Below are 20,822 nucleotides of genomic sequence, written 5' to 3' on the forward strand. Positions count from 1 at the left end.
TGATTGCCGCCGGTTGTTTTTTATGTCAGCAGGTTGAAGCGACCCCAATAACGTGATATTTAGGCCCTGGAATGTGAATTGTACCAGGAGAACCCTGCCAAAAAAAATTGTATTTTACCCCCCGAACGCCATTTTTACTGGGGGACCCCCTCGAAAGCAACTGGGATATTTTCAGGCTAGTTTTGAGTAGTAATTGGATGGGTTTTGTAGCGAAAACCTGGCAACCCTGCACCAGACAGCGCTGTCGGCGATTCTTCCTATTGTAAAGTCATGCAGTGTGTAACCTCCTGTCCTCGTTCCATCGTGCAGTGTGAACACAGCAACAACTGAATGTTACCCCAGATAGTCATTCAGTGTGAAACCAACAGTGATGCGACGTCTTTGAAAGTCATGCAGTGTGAACTCGGCATAAGGAGTCATTCTTGTCTACATCTGCTCCGGCGGTGAAACAATGGCGGACTGATGACAGCTCACTCAGGTCGGGTCTGAGGTAAGACACCAGTCCAGTCTGTGCTGAAACGCTACTGTCAATCAAACTATCGTGGGAGGGGCCTGTCTCTGTGACATCACACAGACAGGCATCTGAGATCGGCTCGATTTGAGAAAGGGGAAATCATTTAACCAGATTTTTTTTTTAAAAACACTGGGTGGATTTTTATCATTATAGGATGGTTGTGTGCATACACTGCCAACACACATTTCAGTTCAAACAACTTGTAAAAGTGCATGTAGCATCCTATGAGCCCTTTAAGTAATATAGAATAAGGATTTAAATTCAATTAGTTATCTAGAGACATAATTTCGGAAAAAAGTTCTATACCGTGATCGTTACTGTATCATTACTGTGAAAGAAAATTGCTCATGAATTACTCAGGTATAGGATTTCATATCGCACACGATCACAAATGTTTTTTAGGTTTCCTAAGATTCTAAATCTAACTGCAATTAACTGCCAGCTTTTAAACATGTTGGTGTTTTTATTTTTATTTTTATTTTTTTTGTTTGTTGGGGCAATGTAAGTTGTTCTTAATTAGCACTCTGAAGATAAGATAAGCTGTGATTTGTAGACATCAGCATTGCATGACAGCGCGAAATGTAGTTTAACACGGAAGAGCTGCAAGATAACATTTGAGGAAAGCAGAAGCAGGAGCAAAGAAAAAAAACAGGATTAAGAAAACCGACTTAAAGGAACAACACCTTTTCATCATAATGGAAATCCCTGACATGTCATCAGTAAGTAAATATATTTATTTGAAGTATTTTAGGATAGTTGAGGAAATACTTGACCTACATTAATAGATTAGCACAGGGATCTCCAATCCTGCTCCTGGAGAGCTACAGTCCTGCAAACGTCAGTTGCAACTGTCCTCCAACACATCTGTATCATCAACTAATCCTGAAAACCTTAATTAGCTGGTTCAGTTGTTTGAGAAGGGTTAGACAGTTGGAGACCCCTGTATTAACAGCTGTTTCATTCACCTTTGGGTGTGAATATTTGGAAGTAAGAACTAGCAAGATATAAACAATAAATCATTTAGCTATCAACATGACTTTGAAACACATACAATGTAAATACACAATAGAAGTTTTAATGCTTCACATCATAAGAATATCCCTGTCATTATTCAACATATGTACTTCTGTTCATAAAATATAATTCTATTCATGAAAGTGATGACAGTGAAATACATGATTTATTTCAAAACGTATTACATATTAATTGATAATCTGAAATCTTTATGAGTTCTGAAATATTTTCACATTGACTGTTATAAACCAATGCTGACTTTCTAATGACCATTCACTGCTGTGTAGCTTTAACATTAAACTGACACCTTTCAATATTATAGATACATCTAACTAATCGACCAGAGCCTGTTTGATTTTGAGGGAATTTCTATGACCCACTACCTCACCGACAACTGGGAAAAGGTGAAAAACTTTCAGGCAAGACCTGATGACATTCTAATCGCCACTTACCCTAAAGCAGGTGAGGGCACTTTACAGTTCGGAAAAATAATAATAATAATAATTAGTCAGCATGTGATATGACCACTTCACTGCATATTACTCTTAAAGTTAATTATTCTGGTGTTTAGGAAGAATAATGAATCTCTAATGCTCCTTTTGTATTACTTCATGGTGACTGGATTTATATGGCCCATCCTAAACTTGGAGCATATGTGCCCAAATGCACATATAGTTAGTCTGACCCTGCTACATTTCAATATATTTTCTTTTAAAACTGTCCTTTGCTCTTTATGAGTTCTGAAAGCTTTTCATATTGTATTATTTTTTTAAGGCGAAATTGCTTCCTCATTACATGATCGCTTTAATTATTAAAGTGATAGTTCGTCCAAAAATGTCAAATCCTGTAATCGTTTACTCACCCTCATGTCATTCCAATCCCTTAAGCCTTCTACACACTGCACGATTTTGGCTGCCCCAGAAGAAAGATTGGCATTGTGGAAAACAATCATGGAGAGTTCTGTGATCGTGGCTCCTTAACAATTTCCTGGTCATGGGTCCAATGTTGTACAGTGAGACAGGTTCAAAGTCGGCCATTGTCAAGGTCTTGCAACCAAAGATATCCTGTGATCATTTTCTGACAGTGTCAGAAATGACATGGCACAGTGTGTTTGCAGCTACGACCCCTGTTTACTGACCAGCCAATAAAAATGCAACATGAAATGGCATGTTGATCAATGCAACATGGTGTTAAAACTTAAAACTGCTTACCTCAAAGTCTTTTAAAGTGCCCCTATTATGGATTACCTTTCATGCAGTGTGTAACACAGCTCTAAATGAATGAAAACATCCTGCAAAGTTTTAAATCTGAAAGTGCATCGTGTATAAAGTTATTGTCTCTCAAAAGAAAGAGTCGACTCTGAATCATTAAAACGAGTCGTTTTTAAAACAATCCCAAGCCGTTTCATGTTGACGTCAACATGAAACATTAGCATATTGCCCGCCCACTTGTTGGTCTTTTCACATTGGTCTGAATGAAAATGTAAATTCATTCTTTGCCACTAGGTGCCGCTTTTGGAGCGGTAAAATAGCTGTTTCCCCGGTAACGCTGTACACAAAGCGGCACTGCTCACAAACGCTGCTTTATCAGGCGTTACAGGCATGATGACATTTAAGGGTTAGTTCACCCAAAAATGAAAGTGTCTCACACGGCTCCGGGGCGTGAACAAAGGCCTCCTGTAGTGAATCGATGCGTTTTTGTAAGAAAAATAACCATATTTAAAACGTAATAATCACTTTAATGTAGCTTGCGCTCACTGTTGTACACGGAAGCAGCTCCGGGAGGATGACGTATGAGGTCAGCGACATGCAAAGGAGGGGTTTGGAAAAATGAATCGTTAAACAAATCGTTTGGGAGTCGTTGAGCAAATAAGGTAATAATAAATGCATATTATATGACAATGAAAGTGTTTTTGACCTTGCCTGCATGTCAACCTGTTGTTGGGGACTTCCAAAATCAAAATATGAACCTTTCATTACCCATAATAGGGGCACTTTAACTTCCACTTTTACAGCTTTCTCTTTTTTTCAGCAAACAAAAAAACTACAACTGCCAACTGTGTTTTGTCATGCTCTTTTTGTTTACCACTAGTGCATGCTAATAATGTTTTATTCTACAATTGTAACTTGCGTCGTAGTCTATGAGTCATTATAGGTGTCATCGTTGTACAGTCTGCATAGGCTACATGTCGTACCCAAGTTTATTAGATCTATGTTGCACATGTGGGATTTGTAATAATCTTATGCTAAAATCGTGTAGTGTTTAGAAGACTTCTGTTCACCTTAAAAACAAAAATTAAGATATTTATAATAAAACCTGAGAGATTTCTCTACCTCAACTTTAAGTAATTCAACCAAAACATTTTGTTAGTATAAACGATTTTTAATTTGTGGGTGAAAAATAGTGCTTTGGTATGGCATTCCCCAATGTTCTGTTTGTTTGTTTATTCCCAAACTGACACTTAAAACTATATATTTGATAAATAAAATTCAGAAAATATTCACTTTGAACATTTTCAAATTAATTGCCGCAGAGTTTTTCTTTTTTTTTTTTTTTATCAAAAATTTGAGTGCAATCACAAAAAATATAACAAAAACAGTGTTACAGCATGAAACAAAAAAAAATCAGCATACAGTCGTGGTCTGAATTATTGGTACCCTTGATAAATATGATCAAAGAAGGATGTGAAAATACTGTAAATCTGCATTGTTAATCCATTTGATCATTTATTTTAAAACTTCAAACCTTAAATCAAACCTTATAAAATAAAATTGTAAAATTATATTCTCCAATATATCTTGGCCATAATTAATGGTACCCTTTTATTTAATACTTTTTGCAACATCCTTTTGGCAAGATTCTTCTCTTATAATGCCTGAAGAGTTTGGAGAACACAAGACAAGAGATCAAAGACAATTCCTTCATCCAGGAATCTCTCCAGATCCTTCAGATTCTCAGCTCCATGTTGGTGCTACCCTAAACCTACCCACTTCTGAACCATATAAAACACGTAACAGGCAAACATAAGTGCAGTCACAGGTATTTATTGCAAAAACTGACCATAAACAAGCAGTATAAATGCATTACAAACAAGTCCTGTTGCATTCCAAGTCTTCTGAAGCCATACGTCTTTACGCGAAAAAGAGAGTAAAACATAAGGTTTTAATCGCTGAAAATGATCCCGCTCCGTTAACACGCTCACATCTCGTTCAAAAAGATACTCCAACCCGTAGCATGACGCAATCGGTCACGAGACACACAAGAGCCAATAGCATTTCACAACCAAGGCTGACGTAAGGCTTTAGGCTTCTTCTGGCGGCATTTTTTTAATTTGCGCAGAGATGTGCACAGACACTGCAGCACACAGGATGAGCTTTACGGTGGATGGAGACGGCGATCGCGTCTATTCCTCTCACAAATCAATCGTTTTGCCTCGGAAGACTTGTAATATGAATACTTTTTGAATAAATTATGACGGTAGTTGTATCTGCCTGTTATATCTTGTGTTTTATTGACAAATGGTAGGTTTAGCAGCTGAGCATAAGTGGGGCATGTGTAAGGCTGGGGAAGGCTTAGGGGGACTTGGGGCAAAAATGCCACTAAATTGGACAAAAATGCCCTTGCACTAACAAATTAAATCTATTACGTCTGTTGCTAACAATGTGAATATGAATAGACAGTGTGATTGCGGCATTAAATTAAGATCTGCTCATGTTGCGCCTTATTTCATTTTAGGCGTTTTTACAGTGTTGCGCATTTTAACCAATCACACACAATTCTGTTGAGCTTAGGAATGCAATGGCCAATCAGAAGTGTTCAGATGAGTCATCGTTCAAACATCAGTTTTGTTGAGTGCACGTGCATTCGCTGACTGAATTCCAGACTCTTGTGAATTCTCTCATCATAAACAACAAAGCGCAGATGTACGTACAATGTAAGTAAGAGATTCATTTCACAGTGTATACAGCTTCAGTGATTATAACGATAGTTTTGTTTTTTTTGAGAGTGCTTACTCGCGATAGATCAATGTTAGTGATAATGTCACTTTCTATATATAATTTATTCGCTGTTTGAATAATCGTGGAAAGGAAACGTTATATAATTATCAATTTCTAACGTTTTTATTCAATTGTAATAATGTCTTATGTCATATGTAATAATGTAATATGTCCCATTAAACATTGTTTTAGCCTACATGATATCCATGTCTGGTTCTTGCCTAAAAAGACGGTTTATGATGTTTGATACATTTGGCTGCTTTTAGCCTTACCCTGGTGTTGGTTCACCCTCCGCCTATGCAGCTGAGTCAAGTCAAGTCAAGTCACCTTTATTTATATAGCGCTTTTAACAATACAGATTGTGTCAAAGCAACTGTACAGCATTAATTAGGAAAATAGTGTGTCAATAATGCAAAGTGACAATAGTAAACACTCATTTTTCAGTTAAAGGCAGTCCATCATTGAATTCAGTGATGTCATCGTCCAGTCTGTTTCCTTTTCATTTATTATACAATTAACAAAAGCAAAAAAATACCTCTAACACTAGCTTGCTCTATTCTTTTTCTATTCTGTCTGTTTTCTTTTTATTTATTATATTTAAAAAACCCTTGCTATGTGTACTGCATTAAGCTAACTGAGACTTGTTATAGCACTTGTATATCATTGCCCTTTTGTTGATTTTGATTGCTTCCATTGTCCTCATTTGTAAGTCGCTTTGGATAAAAGCGTCTGCTAAATGACAATGTAAATGTAAATGTTTAGGGGCAGGGGTTGGATTACATGCTCATAAATGTTTAAATAGCGTAATATAAATGAAACGGTTGTAACTGTTTACATTGAAACATCACACCCCAACTTATATGCAATAATGGCAATATTATTACCCAATATATAATTTAATCATGACGATAAAATTACCAGTACGTTTCGCGTTGGCATATTGATGCCAAGGGTTTCTTATTTAAAGCAATGGAGGACCCTGCACGTCGAAAAATGACGCTAAAGGGGTACCCTGTGCGTCAAAAAGTGACGCCAAGGGGTCCTGACCAAGCGTCAATATGTGATGAGTTGGGAGTGAGAATGTGTTGCTCAAACAACATCTGGTGATGTAGGTGCTGTTTGATCATTTTTAGGCTTTCTGACACTGAGGATCAACTATTTTCTGAAGTTCTCCATCTGTGATTCTTGGAGAAACTTTGGCCACTCTAACTATCTCCTCGACTTGCTTTAAGACAATCTAGACCCAGTTGTGACCTAATAAAGAGTGAGACTTGTAACCCAAAGGTAGCAGGTTTGAGTCTCAGTACCAGCAGGAAATGTAGGTGGGGGGAGTGAATCAACAATGCTCTTTTCCACCCTCATTACCCACATCAGAAGTGCCCTTGAGCAAGGCGCTGAACCCCAAATTGCTCCCTGGGCACCGCAGCAGAAATGAAATGAAATGCAGAGCACAAATTTTCAGAAAATTTCACAAAATTCAGAGCACAGATTTTTTTCATACTTTTTGACGGTTGTTATGTTTCTAGCACTGTCTAGGTACCACCTGGGTTTCTTATACACTTGACCTTCTGTACTTTGGTAACGATGCTCCAGAGCGCCAGACTTCCCAGCCTATCTATATGAGAGTGCCATTCTTGGAGTCATATATTCAAGGGATACCATCAGGTCAGATACCACAGTATAATGAGTTTTTATGTAATACATTTTTTTAATGTATATATATATATATATATATGTGTATATGTGTGTGTGTGTGTGTGTTAGCCAGTTCTAGATAACACAATTAATAATTATTTTACGTTGCATGGACTGTGATACACTCTGAAGTTGTGATACATTGATTGCTATGCACATCCACAGAAAATGGGATAGTGGTAGACAGAGGTGCCCATAGCAATCATTGTATGGTAAAATTGCTCAAAACTGCTGGTCTAAAGCCTTAAAAATCACACCAGCAGACAATCCACAGTGCATGCAGCAGGTGCAACGCATACTCAGGTTTTTGCTAAGGAACCTGTGATGACCGAGGCCACACATAAATGTATTTGATTTAAATGTTTGTTTTGATAAGTTGATTGTTTGATTTATGTATTGGTTTTGATGTGTTTTCTTTCCTATTTTTTTCTTCCTTTGTAAATTTGTATTTATTTTTGTATGTTTTGTTGTATTTGTCTAAATATTTATGCTCTAAGTTAGGTAGTTTATGTTGTCTTCTTTATGCGCGGTAAAGGAAGGTAGCTCCTAATTATTTTCTATTCACTGGAGTGCACGCTGGTGCATTCCAGTGAATATTTGCAGATATTGCAACAACATAGACTAGAATAAAAAATAAAGAAGGATGGGTAGGTTTCGGGGTGGAAATGGGTGGGTTTAGAGATCAGGGGGTGGAGATGGGTAGGTTTAGGTATATGTAAGGTGGGAGGAGTTGGATCTGGATCCAACTCCCCCTGGATCTTGTGTTCTGCAGTGAGGACCATCTTGTAATATAAGGGCTGGGTTTTGTTTGTTAAGGGAGTTTTTTGGGTTGGGGATCCCAACTGTTAACATCTGAACCCTGGAACTCCATATTTTCTTTCCTTTATTTGTGCAGTTTTCTTTATTTTCTTTATGTATGGCCAAGTGTATGTTTAAAAAAATGGGAAAATTATAAAGAACTGAATTTTTTGTAAATCATGCTTCCTGTGTTTATTGGACGAATCCTGACAGAGCCGAGCCGGTGACCTGGCTGCTCAGTCGTGGTACAGCAACTGTGGCAACGAGACGTGACGTCTCCTTTCCCTCCTTCAGGGAACAATGGTTACATATGTAGCTGAGACATTCCCTTTCAGTCGGTAACTTTCGACTTCACGGTGATGGCTGATGAATTGGGGAATCCCTACCAAAGTGCCATAGATGCTGCCCCTTCCAGTGTCCTGTCCGAGCCTCCTGTGCCCTTTGTTAAAGTATAGGCCAGGGCTCACACCAGGAAGGCCAGTCACTGTGAAGGAATATGGAATACACATATGGGATCCCCTCAGGGTGACTATAGCACCCAGCCTCCTACCGGTTCTCACGGACACATCGAGGGAAGGCCTGGCTCTGCCACATCTGGCTGCCGAGGGTGATGGAGGAGCTCGACAGGGTCTGCAATATGGAACTCTCTGGTGCAAGTATCACAATTTGTGCCATAGCAAGCCGACACTAGGCCAGGGCCTCTCGGTGCTTCTACCCGTTTGAGGTGAGAACACAGGAGGATACAGACTCAATACGAAGGGGTTGGGGTTGCCCTCCTAAAGAACCTAAAGACCAGGTTGTGCTTCCCTACCATCTTACCATCCACGGGGTTGTGATTTGCAGATATTGCAACAACATAGACTTTTAAGGGTGGAGGGGGACAGCCTTCGCTCCAACCCTTGCTGCAGAAAGAAAAGCACGGCTCTGATCGGGCATCTTTGGCGTCCTCTCGGTGTGAGGAACACCACTCGATGAACAGGTTCCACTTCAAGGTGTAAGCGTGTCTCGTAAATGGTGCACGTGCCGAAGTGATGGTGTCACCTACCTCTTGGGGTAGGTCACCTAGAACCTCTACGTCCCATCCAGGGACCAGACATGGAGTCTCCAGAGATCCGGATGCGGGTGCCACAGGGTGCCCTGTCACTGAGAAAGTAGATCCTTCCTCAGAGGAATCCGCCTGGGAGGGGCTGTCACGAGGAGCAATAGTTCTGGGAACCAGGGGCCTCATTTATAAAATGTTGCGTATAAATAGTCCTAAATTTGTTCTAAGATCATTTCTCAAAAGTGTGTAAGTGCGATTCAGAGAAATGTATTTATAGATATCTATAAATCGCAAATTTAGAAAGATAGAAATTGTGCACAGCTGACTGGTGTCAGATCTCCGCCTTGTAAATGCCCCCTAATTAATATCATTACCATATAAAAGAGCACACGCCAATATCCGAATTTCTATGCTTGAGAATGACCATCACAAAGAGAAAAAAAAAACTTTACTGAGTCTGAAATTGAGGTCCTGCTGGCGGAGGTAGATGTTCGTGCGGGGACGCTTTTTTATTTAATAATGTGTCATCCTACTTTTTAAATCACTTGCTATGACAACTAATAAAAAGTTTAGTATCACAAAATTCTTGCAAAACTTTAAAAAAAACATTATTGAAAGAAAAATTGGACGTTTCATATCATAATAAAATAAATTATTACACGATTATGGTCTCCGGTCTGAAAAAACCTGCATGTGATTTGGCATTTCTTTATAGGCTATTTACACAGTTTACTAATGCTGTTCAAATGTGCCATTAATGTACTGACACAAAAATATATAGTGTATTTTATACGAATATAACTGATGTAAATGACAAAAACAAAGTTTAAGGCTGATGTCTCTATTCATTTTCACAGAGGCAAAGCAGCAGATGTTATAAATAAAAACAGTTAACTATGTTATTGAATAGAATATATTACAACCGTTATTTCACGACATAGGCCTATTCTTATACACTACACTATAATAAAATAATAAAAAAACAACATGGAATAAACTGTGTACAGAAAGCTAGCAAAGAACTCTCAATAAAAAATCTGACTACACTGCACAATTAATCTCTTACACTGCACCTTTGTTGTTTATGATGAATTCGGTGCTTGCACGTACACTGCTTTTATTATTATTGCAGCTTAGATGTTCAAATAGCTGCAGTACTCCGACTTTGCCACAAGGAAAAGTGCGTATGCCTGCTCAGACCCTGACGTGGCGGTAAGTACTTTTCCATGTCAAAGACCGTTTTTATAAATATGAACGTTGCCGTGGAAATCTGTGTATATGCACATTTTATAAATGAGGCCCCAGGTCTGGTTGGGCCAGTAAGGTGCAACGAGCAAGACCTGCTCCTCGTCCTCACTGACCTTGCACAGTGTCTGTGCAAGAAGGCTCACTGGGGGAAACGCATACTTGTGAAGGCCCCGCGGCCAGCTGTGTGCCATTTGTCCGTGCCGAGTGTTCCTTTGGTCAGGGAGTAAAACAGCTGCCAGTGGGAGGCTTCTGGAGAGGCAAACAGGTCTACCTGAGCAGCTCCCAAACATCTCCAAATCAGCTGGACTGTCTGGAGATGGAGTCTCCATTCTCCCGGTAGCACAGCTCGTGACAGCTCGTCGGCCACACAGTTGAGCAGGCCCAGAATAAGACCAAGTGAGTGTCGCACAGCCACACCCACCTTGGGACTCAGCCATGGAGCCAGTGCTGAAGCGGTCTCATATGAAGCAGCCCCAGTGGCGTGACTGCAGCTGCCATATGCCCCAGGAGCACTGAAACTCTTTCCTGCCTTTGACCGAGTTCAAGCAGTTCAACACTGACTGAGCATGTTCCTCAGTGAGGCTTGCTATCTGTTTGTCCAAATCCAACTCCATACCGAGAAAAGAAGGCCTGGCTCCGCCATGTCTGGCTCTGCGTCATGGAGAGTTTGCTCTTTTCCCAGTTGACCCAAAGACCCAACTGCCTTAGGTGCCTGGGCACCAGGTCCCAGTGCTCACACAACTGATCCCGAGACTGTGCCAGTCGATGAGATAATTGAAGATACGAACACCTTGCTCTCTCAGGGGAACAAGAGACCCCCTCTGCAACTTTCGTGAAGAGACGGGGGGACAGGGAAAGCCCTAAGGGCAGGACCATGTACTGAAATGCTCGTCCTTCGAATGCGAACCACAGAAATTGTCTGTGGTGCGGGAGGATTCAGACATGAAGGTACACATTCTTCAGGTCGATCGATGCAAACCAATCTTGGGGATTGATGCATCCAAAGATGCGTTTCTGCGTTAGCATCTTGAACGGTAGCCTGTGAAGGGCCTGGTTCAAGACATGCTGTTTCAAGATTGTCCGTAATCCACCGCCTTTCTTGGGTACTATGAAGAAGGGGCTGTAAAACCCCTGGCTCTAGAGACTAGAGACTGGCTCTATCGCATCCTTCGCCAGTAGGACTGCGATCTCCGCACGCAAGAGATGAGCATCGGTTGCCTTCACTGATGTGAAGTGAATGCCCCTGAACTTTGGCGGATGCCGGGTGAACTGAATCACATAGCCGAGTCTGATGGTCCAAAGGAGCCAGCAAGACGGGCTGTGTAACGGTAGTGCTAGCCATGCTCCCAGAGACCATGCAAGTGGGACCAGTGGAACCACAGATGTACCCGCGAGGTGGAACACAGGGACTTGGCTCCAATCGTCCAACCTCAAGGAATCTTCCTCTCCAGAGAGCTCCGAGCCGCCCTCCGATGCAGCAATCGACAGCGTGCTTAATGCCCAGGCACGTGAGGCAGCGATCGTGACCATCACCCAGCACCAGGTAACGACTGCATCCAGGAACGCACAGGTGGAAAGGCATCTTTAGAAAAATGTGAATGCTCTTTTAGGAAAATAGCTCTTTCAGTGTGCTGAAGCGCACAGGGGAGATGGCTGCCTGCAACACACACAGGGGGTAGTGCAGCCTGATGTGTGCAACCCACTCGACATGGGAAAAAACGACCACCACTGTAGTGCTGTTCCACCAACACGGAAGCGCCCTCAGAGCACGATGAAATTGTTCGGTAATACGCCAAAGCTTGGTAAGAGAAGAACAATGATTCCACTTAGCTCCGAAGCAAAAAGCTGAGCATGTGTTGCACCTGCTGTCTATTTATACTCACACTGTGGTCAGCGGCAGCTGGATACAATTATCCCATGCCATTGGTTTGTTTAGTTTACACTTGAAGTAGATTGGTCTCTCTAGCAAGAGCCCTCAATTCAACGGTCTTTGATGTGATGTCAAAAGTGACCAACAGAAAGGAAATGTCACTAGCTTATGTATGTAACCGTAGTTCCCCAAGCAAACGAGACACTGCGTCAAAATGCTTTAGTAACATTTCTATTTGATCAGGTCTTGAAGCATGTGTGATATCAGTCCAATGGAATGACAGGATGTCACGGGCATGGTGACGTAGAGACCAGGAAGCTTAAAAGGCTCTGAAACTTATAGAGACCGCAGAACCCGGCTTCCGAACCCCGAGAGAGCGTGCTAGATCCAGGGGCAAAAGGCAGAGAAAGGGAGAGACCTTTCGCTAAATCCATATGCGATCCCCGTGACCTCAATCGCCACCATACCTCAGCAACAGCGGGAGCGGAACCGGAACCGCAAAGACATGGACACACTCTTGGAAGAGTGCCCGGTGGGAGTGGAGCATTTTTGGCAGTAGCACGATGCACAACCGATCATGTGTATTCGCAACTGTAAAGTTAAACACTGGCAGAGAAGAACACACACAGTCAAAAGTGCTGTCTGTTTAGCTTGCCATATATCGCCATATATAAGAGCAGATGCTATGGAAAACAGCATTCCAACTCTGCTATACTGAAAAATGTCTACCCAACAGAACTTTGAATAAATATGCTTAGCACAGATTTGTGTGAGCAAAGACTGAATCAACCCCAAAAGACCCGAGAGCCTGGGGTTGAATCCATGTCCAAACTGTAGAATCTTATAAATGTGTGTGGAGAGGCCCAGTCTGCCGCTGCACACACATCTTGTAAAGACACACACTTAGCGCCTTGGAAGAAGTCATAGTCCTAGCAGAGTGAGCCTTGACCCCGAAGGCAAACCACACGCCTCATAGGCTTGTGTGAACGTTGCCCTGATCCAATAGAACATGTGCTGCTTTGTGGCCTCTTTGTTGTAACCATGAAAGCACACCAACAATTGAATAGGTCACTTGTTAGAATGGTCCAGGTAAGTCCTCCGAGCCCAGACAGCTGAAACAGCAGACGGAAGAAGGCATGAAGCATAATCAACTGAGTAGTAGAAGATGGCCCCCTAGGAATATAGTCTGATCCAGGATACGGGAAAACTTTGACTAGCCCAGGGTTTAAGTCTAAGCAGAAGTTTTCTGTTCGGATTGGAGACATAATGTGCTTGAATGTTAGCATCTTGAACCTGTAAGTCCTCAGAGGGAAGGGAAATCCCTAATATATTTGCTCATAGACAGATCCTCTAATAGACGTGGCATTCAAATGCTCCCGTTTTAATTGTAAGTGCTCGGTGAAACCATGAAGCGATGATCACTGAAGCCAATCACAGATTTGTGATCCACTTTTTAACAAGTTAAGACATGCTGAGAGGACTCTATAAATAATATACTGTATGTAGATTTTGTGGCTGAGAAAATGTCCAATGTGGTTTATTTCTTTGTTCTTGGCTGAAATGTGGCTTTGCTATGTTCTGCGTTTGGCTCAGATCTGGCAAACAGGAGCAGTCCACCCAAGTGCCATCATTCCACGCTACATGTGGGCCAGATCATCATTCCACATGTGCCAGATGTGGGCCGGATCTGGGCAGACATTATGTTGCTATCTGGGGATCTGTACCATCACAACTTCACAGCATCCCTCCACCACCCCATCACCTCCCATCTAGAAATTTTTCATGTTCTGGGAATGTTTTCAGCTGCAAGTTTTATTTTATTTACCAGAATGTTCTGCTAAAAGTTAGGATAACATTTTCTAAAAGCATTCTAAAATTCTAAAAATGTTAATTGATAACATCATTAGAACATTTTCCTCTAACATTCTAATAAAGCTTCCCATCACACTAGATGTGGACTTACATTGCTTAGAAGTCAGATTTTGGTCGAAAGTGAAAACCCACCCTTTGTTTGATGTCAAGCTCCAGCATCATTAAATAACTCCAAAAACAGCATTACCAGCTTCACCTATTATAAACCCTACCTGGTCTCATGGCAAAAACGTACCTGGGGGCACTTTTTCGCGAGACGCGAAATACGTACCAATAAGTACATATCACTGAAGTTTCCAATTAAAATGAACACTAGAGGCAGTAAAACTCTGACACCTTTTATTCCTTTTCACACAAATTTACAGTTTAGATTAATAAAGCGTAATTTTCGCACAATTACTTGAAGAATATTGTTAACATTCAAAACAATTTTAATATGCTGGGAGATTTGAAAACTGATGCTTTTGAATGTTAGCATCTTACATATCCAGCTTCATATCTATGGGTTTTCATAGACAGCAAGTTTGTTCGGTAGCTCAAGGAGTACGGAGACGCACTTGAGAGGTGAGGAGCTCCGGTTTGAATCTCGTGTAACTACGGTTCAACAAAACAGTTCAAATCTGCATATAAGGAAGTTCAAATGGCACGGCTGCATCAACAAATGTGTTTTTATATCAGTTTTGCATTTGCTAACACTATCGGATAGGTTTAGGGTTGGGTTTGGTGTAGGACATATTTCCAACACGATAGAGCATTAACTTTTAACAACAGTCCCCTGACTGAACTTGAATTCTGAACCGCTGCAATACGCATCTGAAGCAACGTAATAAAAACACAGCAATACATACTTACATCAATGACAGCAGAAAAAAAAGTGATCAAATGATTTTGGTTAATTGCTAATGTTAAAGAAATTGTTATGTAGTGATTTGACTAGCTGATGTCTTTTCACAAATCATTTTGAACTACTGAATGCTTTGACACCCACAGACATCAAGAATCAGTGTATGAATCTCAACAATGGTGACATGCTTCATGCCGCAATGCATTCTGGGAGCCATGGATGAGTTTTGTATGATGCACCCAGAATACATTGCAGCATGAAGCATGTCACCACTGTTGAGATTCATTTGAAATTATCTGATTGAAGTTCTGCTGTATCTCAAGTCTGTAGAACCCTTGCGTTGCTATAATAAATAATTTATGACTAATGCCATAGATTAGACTGGATGAAATCAAATAATCAGACTGTTACGCGATGACAAGCAAGCAACTAGTATTATCTTATCATATGTTCGTTTGCTGTTTTGCCATAATAAATATACTAAAGCAAACACTGATCACAATAATGGTGACATCAAACCAAACAATTGCTTTCAGACATCAACATCTAAATCTCTGTTAATCTCAATAAGAAATGTTGTTAATGTATGACAGAAATAAAGTCAATCTGGTTTATAATAAGTGAAGCTGGTAATGCTATTTTTGGAGTTATTTAATGAAGTTGGAGCTTCATCAAACAAAGATTGGGTTTTTACTTTCAACCAAAATTTGACATCTGAGCAACATTTGAGTCCACATTCAATGTCGAATGGAAAGTTTCCCGCTTAAATCTTTATTAGAGTGTTAGAGGATAATGTTCTAACAATTTTATCAATAAACATTTTTAGAATGTTTTTAGAGAATGTTATCCTACAAGAAATGTTGTTAATGTATGACAGAAATAAAGTCAATCTGGTTTATAATAAGTGAAGCTGGTAATGCTATTTTTGGAGTTATTTAATGAAGTTGGAGCTTCATCAAACAAAGGTTGGGTTTTTACTTTAAACCAAAATTTGACATCTGAGCAACATTTGAGTCCACATCCAATGTCCAATGGGAAGCTTCCCACTTAAATCTGTATTAGAATAATACAGGGGATAATGTTCTAATAATATCAATAAATCAATAAATATTATCAATAAATATGTTTAGAATGTTTTTAGAGAATGTTATCCTACCTTTTAGGAGAATATTCTGGGAACTAAAATAAAACCTTCCACTGAAAACATTTCCAGAACATAAATAATGTTCTTGGAACACTCTTAGAACAAAAACATTCCTTGCTGCTGGTTCCTATCCCAGTGAAAAAGAGGGACCAATTTTATTTATATACTTTATATGATTTATCTGTATGTTGTTGCCTAACTAGAATGACAACTAGGACATTTAATTTAGAACAACATTTCATTTTTCACTTACAGGAACAGAACTGGCTGATAATCTGCCCACTTCTCCTCGCCTCATCAAAACTCATTTACCTGTTCAGCTTGTGCCTAAGTCTTTCTGGGAGCAGAACTCCAGGGTAAAGTAAATGGGGCTTCATTTCATTTAGTAATGTGGTAAGGGACGTGGCAAATCACTGTAGTACTTTGATCGGTGTGTCATAATCATGTAGGACTGCGTGTCCTCATCCTATACGAAGATGCTTCACTTAATGGGGTCATATGATGCGATTTAAATTTTCCTTTCTCTTTGGAGTGTTACAAGCTCTTGGTGCATAAAGAAGATCTGTAAAGTTGCAAAGACTACTACGTATTGTTGTTGCCGCCGCCGCCATGTCGTGAAGGCGCTGTGTTTCATTGTGAAAGCGAAACTACCTTGTTTGTTCGTCCAAAAGAGGACGATATCCGCTTCATCATGCCTGGAGCTGATCCGTGCTGGTCGCTGAGGAAATACATCAACTTCGTGCATACTCTAGTCCGCCGGTCAATCTAGGCCTCCAGCCTCCGCTCACTGAAGGCCGCAGTGTGTGACACTGTTTCGTTGTGAAAGCGAAACTACTTTGTTTGGCCTTCCAAAAGAGGACATAACTAGAAATCAGTGGTTAAGTTGTATTTACAACACTGTTCCAGAACAGTTTAACCCAAATATTCAGATGTGTGCAGCGCATTTTATGGAGGACTGTTTCCTGATCCTGGTAGAGTAGACTACAATGCCGGCTGTTCTGATTCACAGACTGTAAGTACATTTTTTATATTTAAAGGATTTGCCACTGACGATTCAAACGTGAGTTTTTTTGGGCAGTGTAGATTAGCGCTTGTTGTTTGTCATTTCTCCGATCACAAATGCAGACATGGTTTTATGTTTACGCGCTGTCTAATTTGTTTAATTTGTCTGTCATAATGTTTAATTATGTCCCCACTGGATGCAACAAATGCCTCGTTTATAATGGGTTTTAATATTTTTGTCTTGTCGTGCCGGGAGGCGGCATCACAGTATGGTAAGGGGCGTAACATTTCCGTCACACGCTGGAGGTATTCGGCCAATCACAACTCACTGGATAGCTGATCCTGGGAGAGTAGACTACAATGCCGGCTGTTCTGACTCACAGATTGTAAGTAGGTTTTTTATATTTATTTAAAGAGTTTTTATATTTTTTATATTTAAAGCGAGTTTTTTGGGCAGTGTAGAGTAGGGCTTGTTGTTTGTCATTTCTCCGATCACAAATGCAGACATGGTTTTATGTTTACGCGCTGTCTAATTTGTTTAATTTGTCTGTCATAATGTTTAATTATGTCCCCACTGGATGCAACAAATGCCTCGTTTATAATGGGTTTTAATATTTTTGTCTCGTCGCTCCGGCCGGGACACAGCATCACAGTATGGTAGGGGCGTAACATTTCCGTCACACGCTTGAGGTATTCGGCCAATCACAACGCACTGGATAGCTGGCCAATCAGAGCACACCTCGCTTTTCAGACCGATGAGCTTTGTAAAAATCAACGCGTTTCAGAAAGGCGGGGCATAGAGGAGAAACAATAATGTACAGTATGTGGAAAATAATGTGTTTTTGAACCGCATAAACATTTCATTACACCAAATACACAAAATAATGTTCTTTTTAGCAACATCATATGACCCCTTTAATTATTCACAACAGCACATGTTGATTTCCTATGATGACAGATGCTTCAAAAAGTGAGACAAGTTCACAGGTGGAAAATAAATGTTTTTGGTTGTAAGGGTCTCTGCGTGGTATAAATTCTCTGCTATAAACCTTAAGTCTCTGACATTATATTCATTCACACTGTGACTGTAATCTGTCTTTACAGTGTCTTGATCAAACAAGATCATTGCCTAAATGGCTGATATTGAAGTTCTGATCGCTAATTTATGCACCAGTGGCTTAATTCCCTACGACCAAAACCCAGGCTACATACCCTATCAGTCTTGGTATGCACCCTTCCTACCTTTTCTGAAGGGCTAAGTCAAAAAATAAGCTCAGTGGGCAGAGCTCAAGTGTTTGGTATTCCAGGGAGCTCAAGACAGCTTCCCAGAGAGGTTCACAGAGAGCCTAAACAGCTTAGAACTGCTATCCAGGCCGAGCACTGAGGCCTAACAACTAGAAGAAAAAAAAAACAGAGGTAGACAAAGGCTAAATAAAGGCAATCAAAACAAAGTTTTTTTGTGGCTACTCTTTCTCAAAGTAAACTTCAGAAAGATGTAAACTATTAATTATTAGTAATTAATAGTACAGTGCTTAATTTAACAGTGCTTTGCTCTTGAAACATAATTCAGAAGATGTAGGAATGTATTGATCCGTGAGGTCAGTTTGGCTTGGAAAATGATTGTCTTAAAACTTCATAAATATAAAGTTATAGTCTCTATTACAGGCTTATTAAAATGAAAATCTTGTTTCTTGTCATTTTTTTCCACTCATTCAGATTGTGTATGTAGCACGGAATGCAAAAGACAATGCCGTTTCCTATTTTCATTTTGATCGAATGAACATGGGAGAACCTGAACCAGGAGACTGGAACACCTTCTTACAGACATTTATAGAAGGAAACAGTAAGTAAAATATTTGAAAAGTTAAATAATGAATTACATCTTATTACATCTTATTGGTCAATAACAATGTGGATATTACTGAAACCACTTTTCCTCCATCGTTCCTCCATGGTTGTAGTTGCTTTTCCATTTGAGCACCGCTCAACAGAGAATTATTACAGACCATAACCTGCCTACAATTAGTTAACTGTGCTTAATCGTATTGTTCGAACACCTGTAGTGACATGATGATGGTTTTCATGATGATGTATAGTATAGTATTTTCCTACACGCCTTTTCAAATAACCACATGATTGTAAAGCGCTTTGGGTGTACAGCAATACACCAAAAGCGCTATATAAATGCATCATTCATTCATTCATTCATTCAATTAAAACCCATACATCAGTATATTGCTACTCTTATGTAAATAAATGTCATTTGTAGCAAGACTGGCAACGTTTACCTGTGTTTGTCAGTGACATTAGGTTTTAGCAAATTATGGTAAACCTCTCGCCTTCTCTTTGCTTTCTGTTTTGTGTCACGAGTTTTATCAGTTCTACACTTTGTTGAAGCAAAAAAAATCTTAAAATTAAAAAAATATTAAAATTATCAATCACCATAGTATACTTACTTAAATTTTTTTTACAGTATCACAAAATCTCCAAGGGAACATATGTATTGAGATTGAGAAAAAAAAACATTTCTGATTTCGCAGCACCACAGTAGAAAAATAAACTACATCCTTGCCATTTCATGCTGAGCTGGGACGGATATATTTCCACTTGTGGCGCTGCAAAATCAGAATAAAAATGTTATCAATCATCACCACAAAAAGTCATTGGCAAGATGATGGCAAAATGGCTTAAACCATTTTAATGTGAGAATATAAATAATGTTTACACAAATATACAATCTACATAAACACTGGGAGAGTAAAAAGATTTGACTGCGTTATTATGTGCAACCTCTACATTACCTGACTCAAGAAATTTGCTACTGAAGAACATCCACAATTTCCCCTTAGGAGTGTTTGGTTCTTGGTACGACCATGTCAATGGATGGTGGGAGAAAAAACAGACTTATTCTAACCTACTGTACATGTTCTTTGAGGATATGGTTGAGGTAAGTTCAGTATATAAAATGACATTTTTAGCAAACATATTAGCATAAAATCAGAAAGGTATGTTAGATGTGTATGTTTTCCTCAGGACACTGGACGTGAGGTGGCTCGTTTGTGCTCCTTCTTGGGTTTGTCCACTTCAGCTGAACAGAAGGAGAAAATAACAAAAGGGGTTCAGTTTGATGCCATGAAACAGAACAAGATGACCAACTATTCCACTCTCCCAGTCATGGACTTCAAGATCTCACCCTTTATGCGGAAAGGTTAATAAACTACTAAATTTAAGTACTTTAGTCCTTCTGAATTCAACCATTTCACTTACTTTTATCTTCTTCTTTTTCATTCCAAAAGGTAAAGTTGGAGACTGGAAAAGTCATTTCACTGTGGCACAAAATGAACAGTTTGATGAGGTCTACAAACAGAAGATGAAGAACGCCACTGTCAAGTTCCGCACTGAGATCTAATATTAGAGAGTTCTGGATCCTGCACCAGAATAAAAATTGAATGATAAATAAATAATCAGTTGTCTGACTTAAGCCTAAATTTGGCTCCTCTGTTTTGAGCCATTCACAGGCTGATTTTTTACATGAAACCAGCAGAAACACTTAACATACAATAACTTTCAATAAAACAAAAAATCATTAACAAACAATATATAATGTTTAACGGATCATTAGTTAACATATATTCACATAGGTAGAAATATGAGATAATGTGCTTTTTAATGCTTACTAATGAACTTAACATATAATGATTAACAGATCATTATTTAATGTAAACTCAAATGCTTACAAATTTCATTAAACTTTCAATTGATGTGATCATGCACTTCTTGA

At 39.6% G+C, this 20,822-nt stretch overlaps 1 protein-coding gene across 1 annotated transcript; it reads left to right on the top strand.

Moving 5' to 3' along the window:
• Nucleotides 1-1,145: 1,145 nt before the first annotated feature.
• LOC107687147 (cytosolic sulfotransferase 3-like) lies at nt 1,146-20,579 on the top strand. The gene is made up of 8 exons (XM_016484376.1): nt 1,146-1,245; nt 1,870-1,990; nt 7,063-7,191; nt 16,295-16,395; nt 18,758-18,884; nt 19,891-19,988; nt 20,075-20,249; nt 20,338-20,579. Exons 1-8 carry the CDS (start codon nt 1,210-1,212, stop codon nt 20,448-20,450), a joined length of 900 nt encoding a protein of 299 aa, XP_016339862.1. The 5' UTR covers nt 1,146-1,209; the 3' UTR covers nt 20,451-20,579.
• Nucleotides 20,580-20,822: the final 243 nt, after the last annotated feature.

The sequence above is a fragment of the Sinocyclocheilus anshuiensis genome, unplaced genomic scaffold, assembly GCF_001515605.1.
Source record: "Sinocyclocheilus anshuiensis isolate Anshui unplaced genomic scaffold, SAMN03320099.WGS_v1.1 scaffold1203, whole genome shotgun sequence".
Classification (NCBI taxonomy): domain Eukaryota; kingdom Metazoa; phylum Chordata; class Actinopteri; order Cypriniformes; family Cyprinidae; genus Sinocyclocheilus; species Sinocyclocheilus anshuiensis.

What these genes read in the sequence shown, in the direction of transcription:
- LOC107687147 (XM_016484376.1), top strand. Translation starts at nt 1,210, where the DNA reads ATGGAAATCCCTGACATGTCATCAGTAAGTAAATAT. An exon ending in TCTGGGAGCAGAACTCCAGG is followed by an intron (nt 16,396 to 18,757) that starts GTAAAGTAAATG and finishes CCACTCATTCAG; the next exon opens with ATTGTGTATGTAGCACGGAA. An exon ending in TCTTTGAGGATATGGTTGAG is followed by an intron (nt 19,989 to 20,074) that starts GTAAGTTCAGTA and finishes TGTTTTCCTCAG; the next exon opens with GACACTGGACGTGAGGTGGC.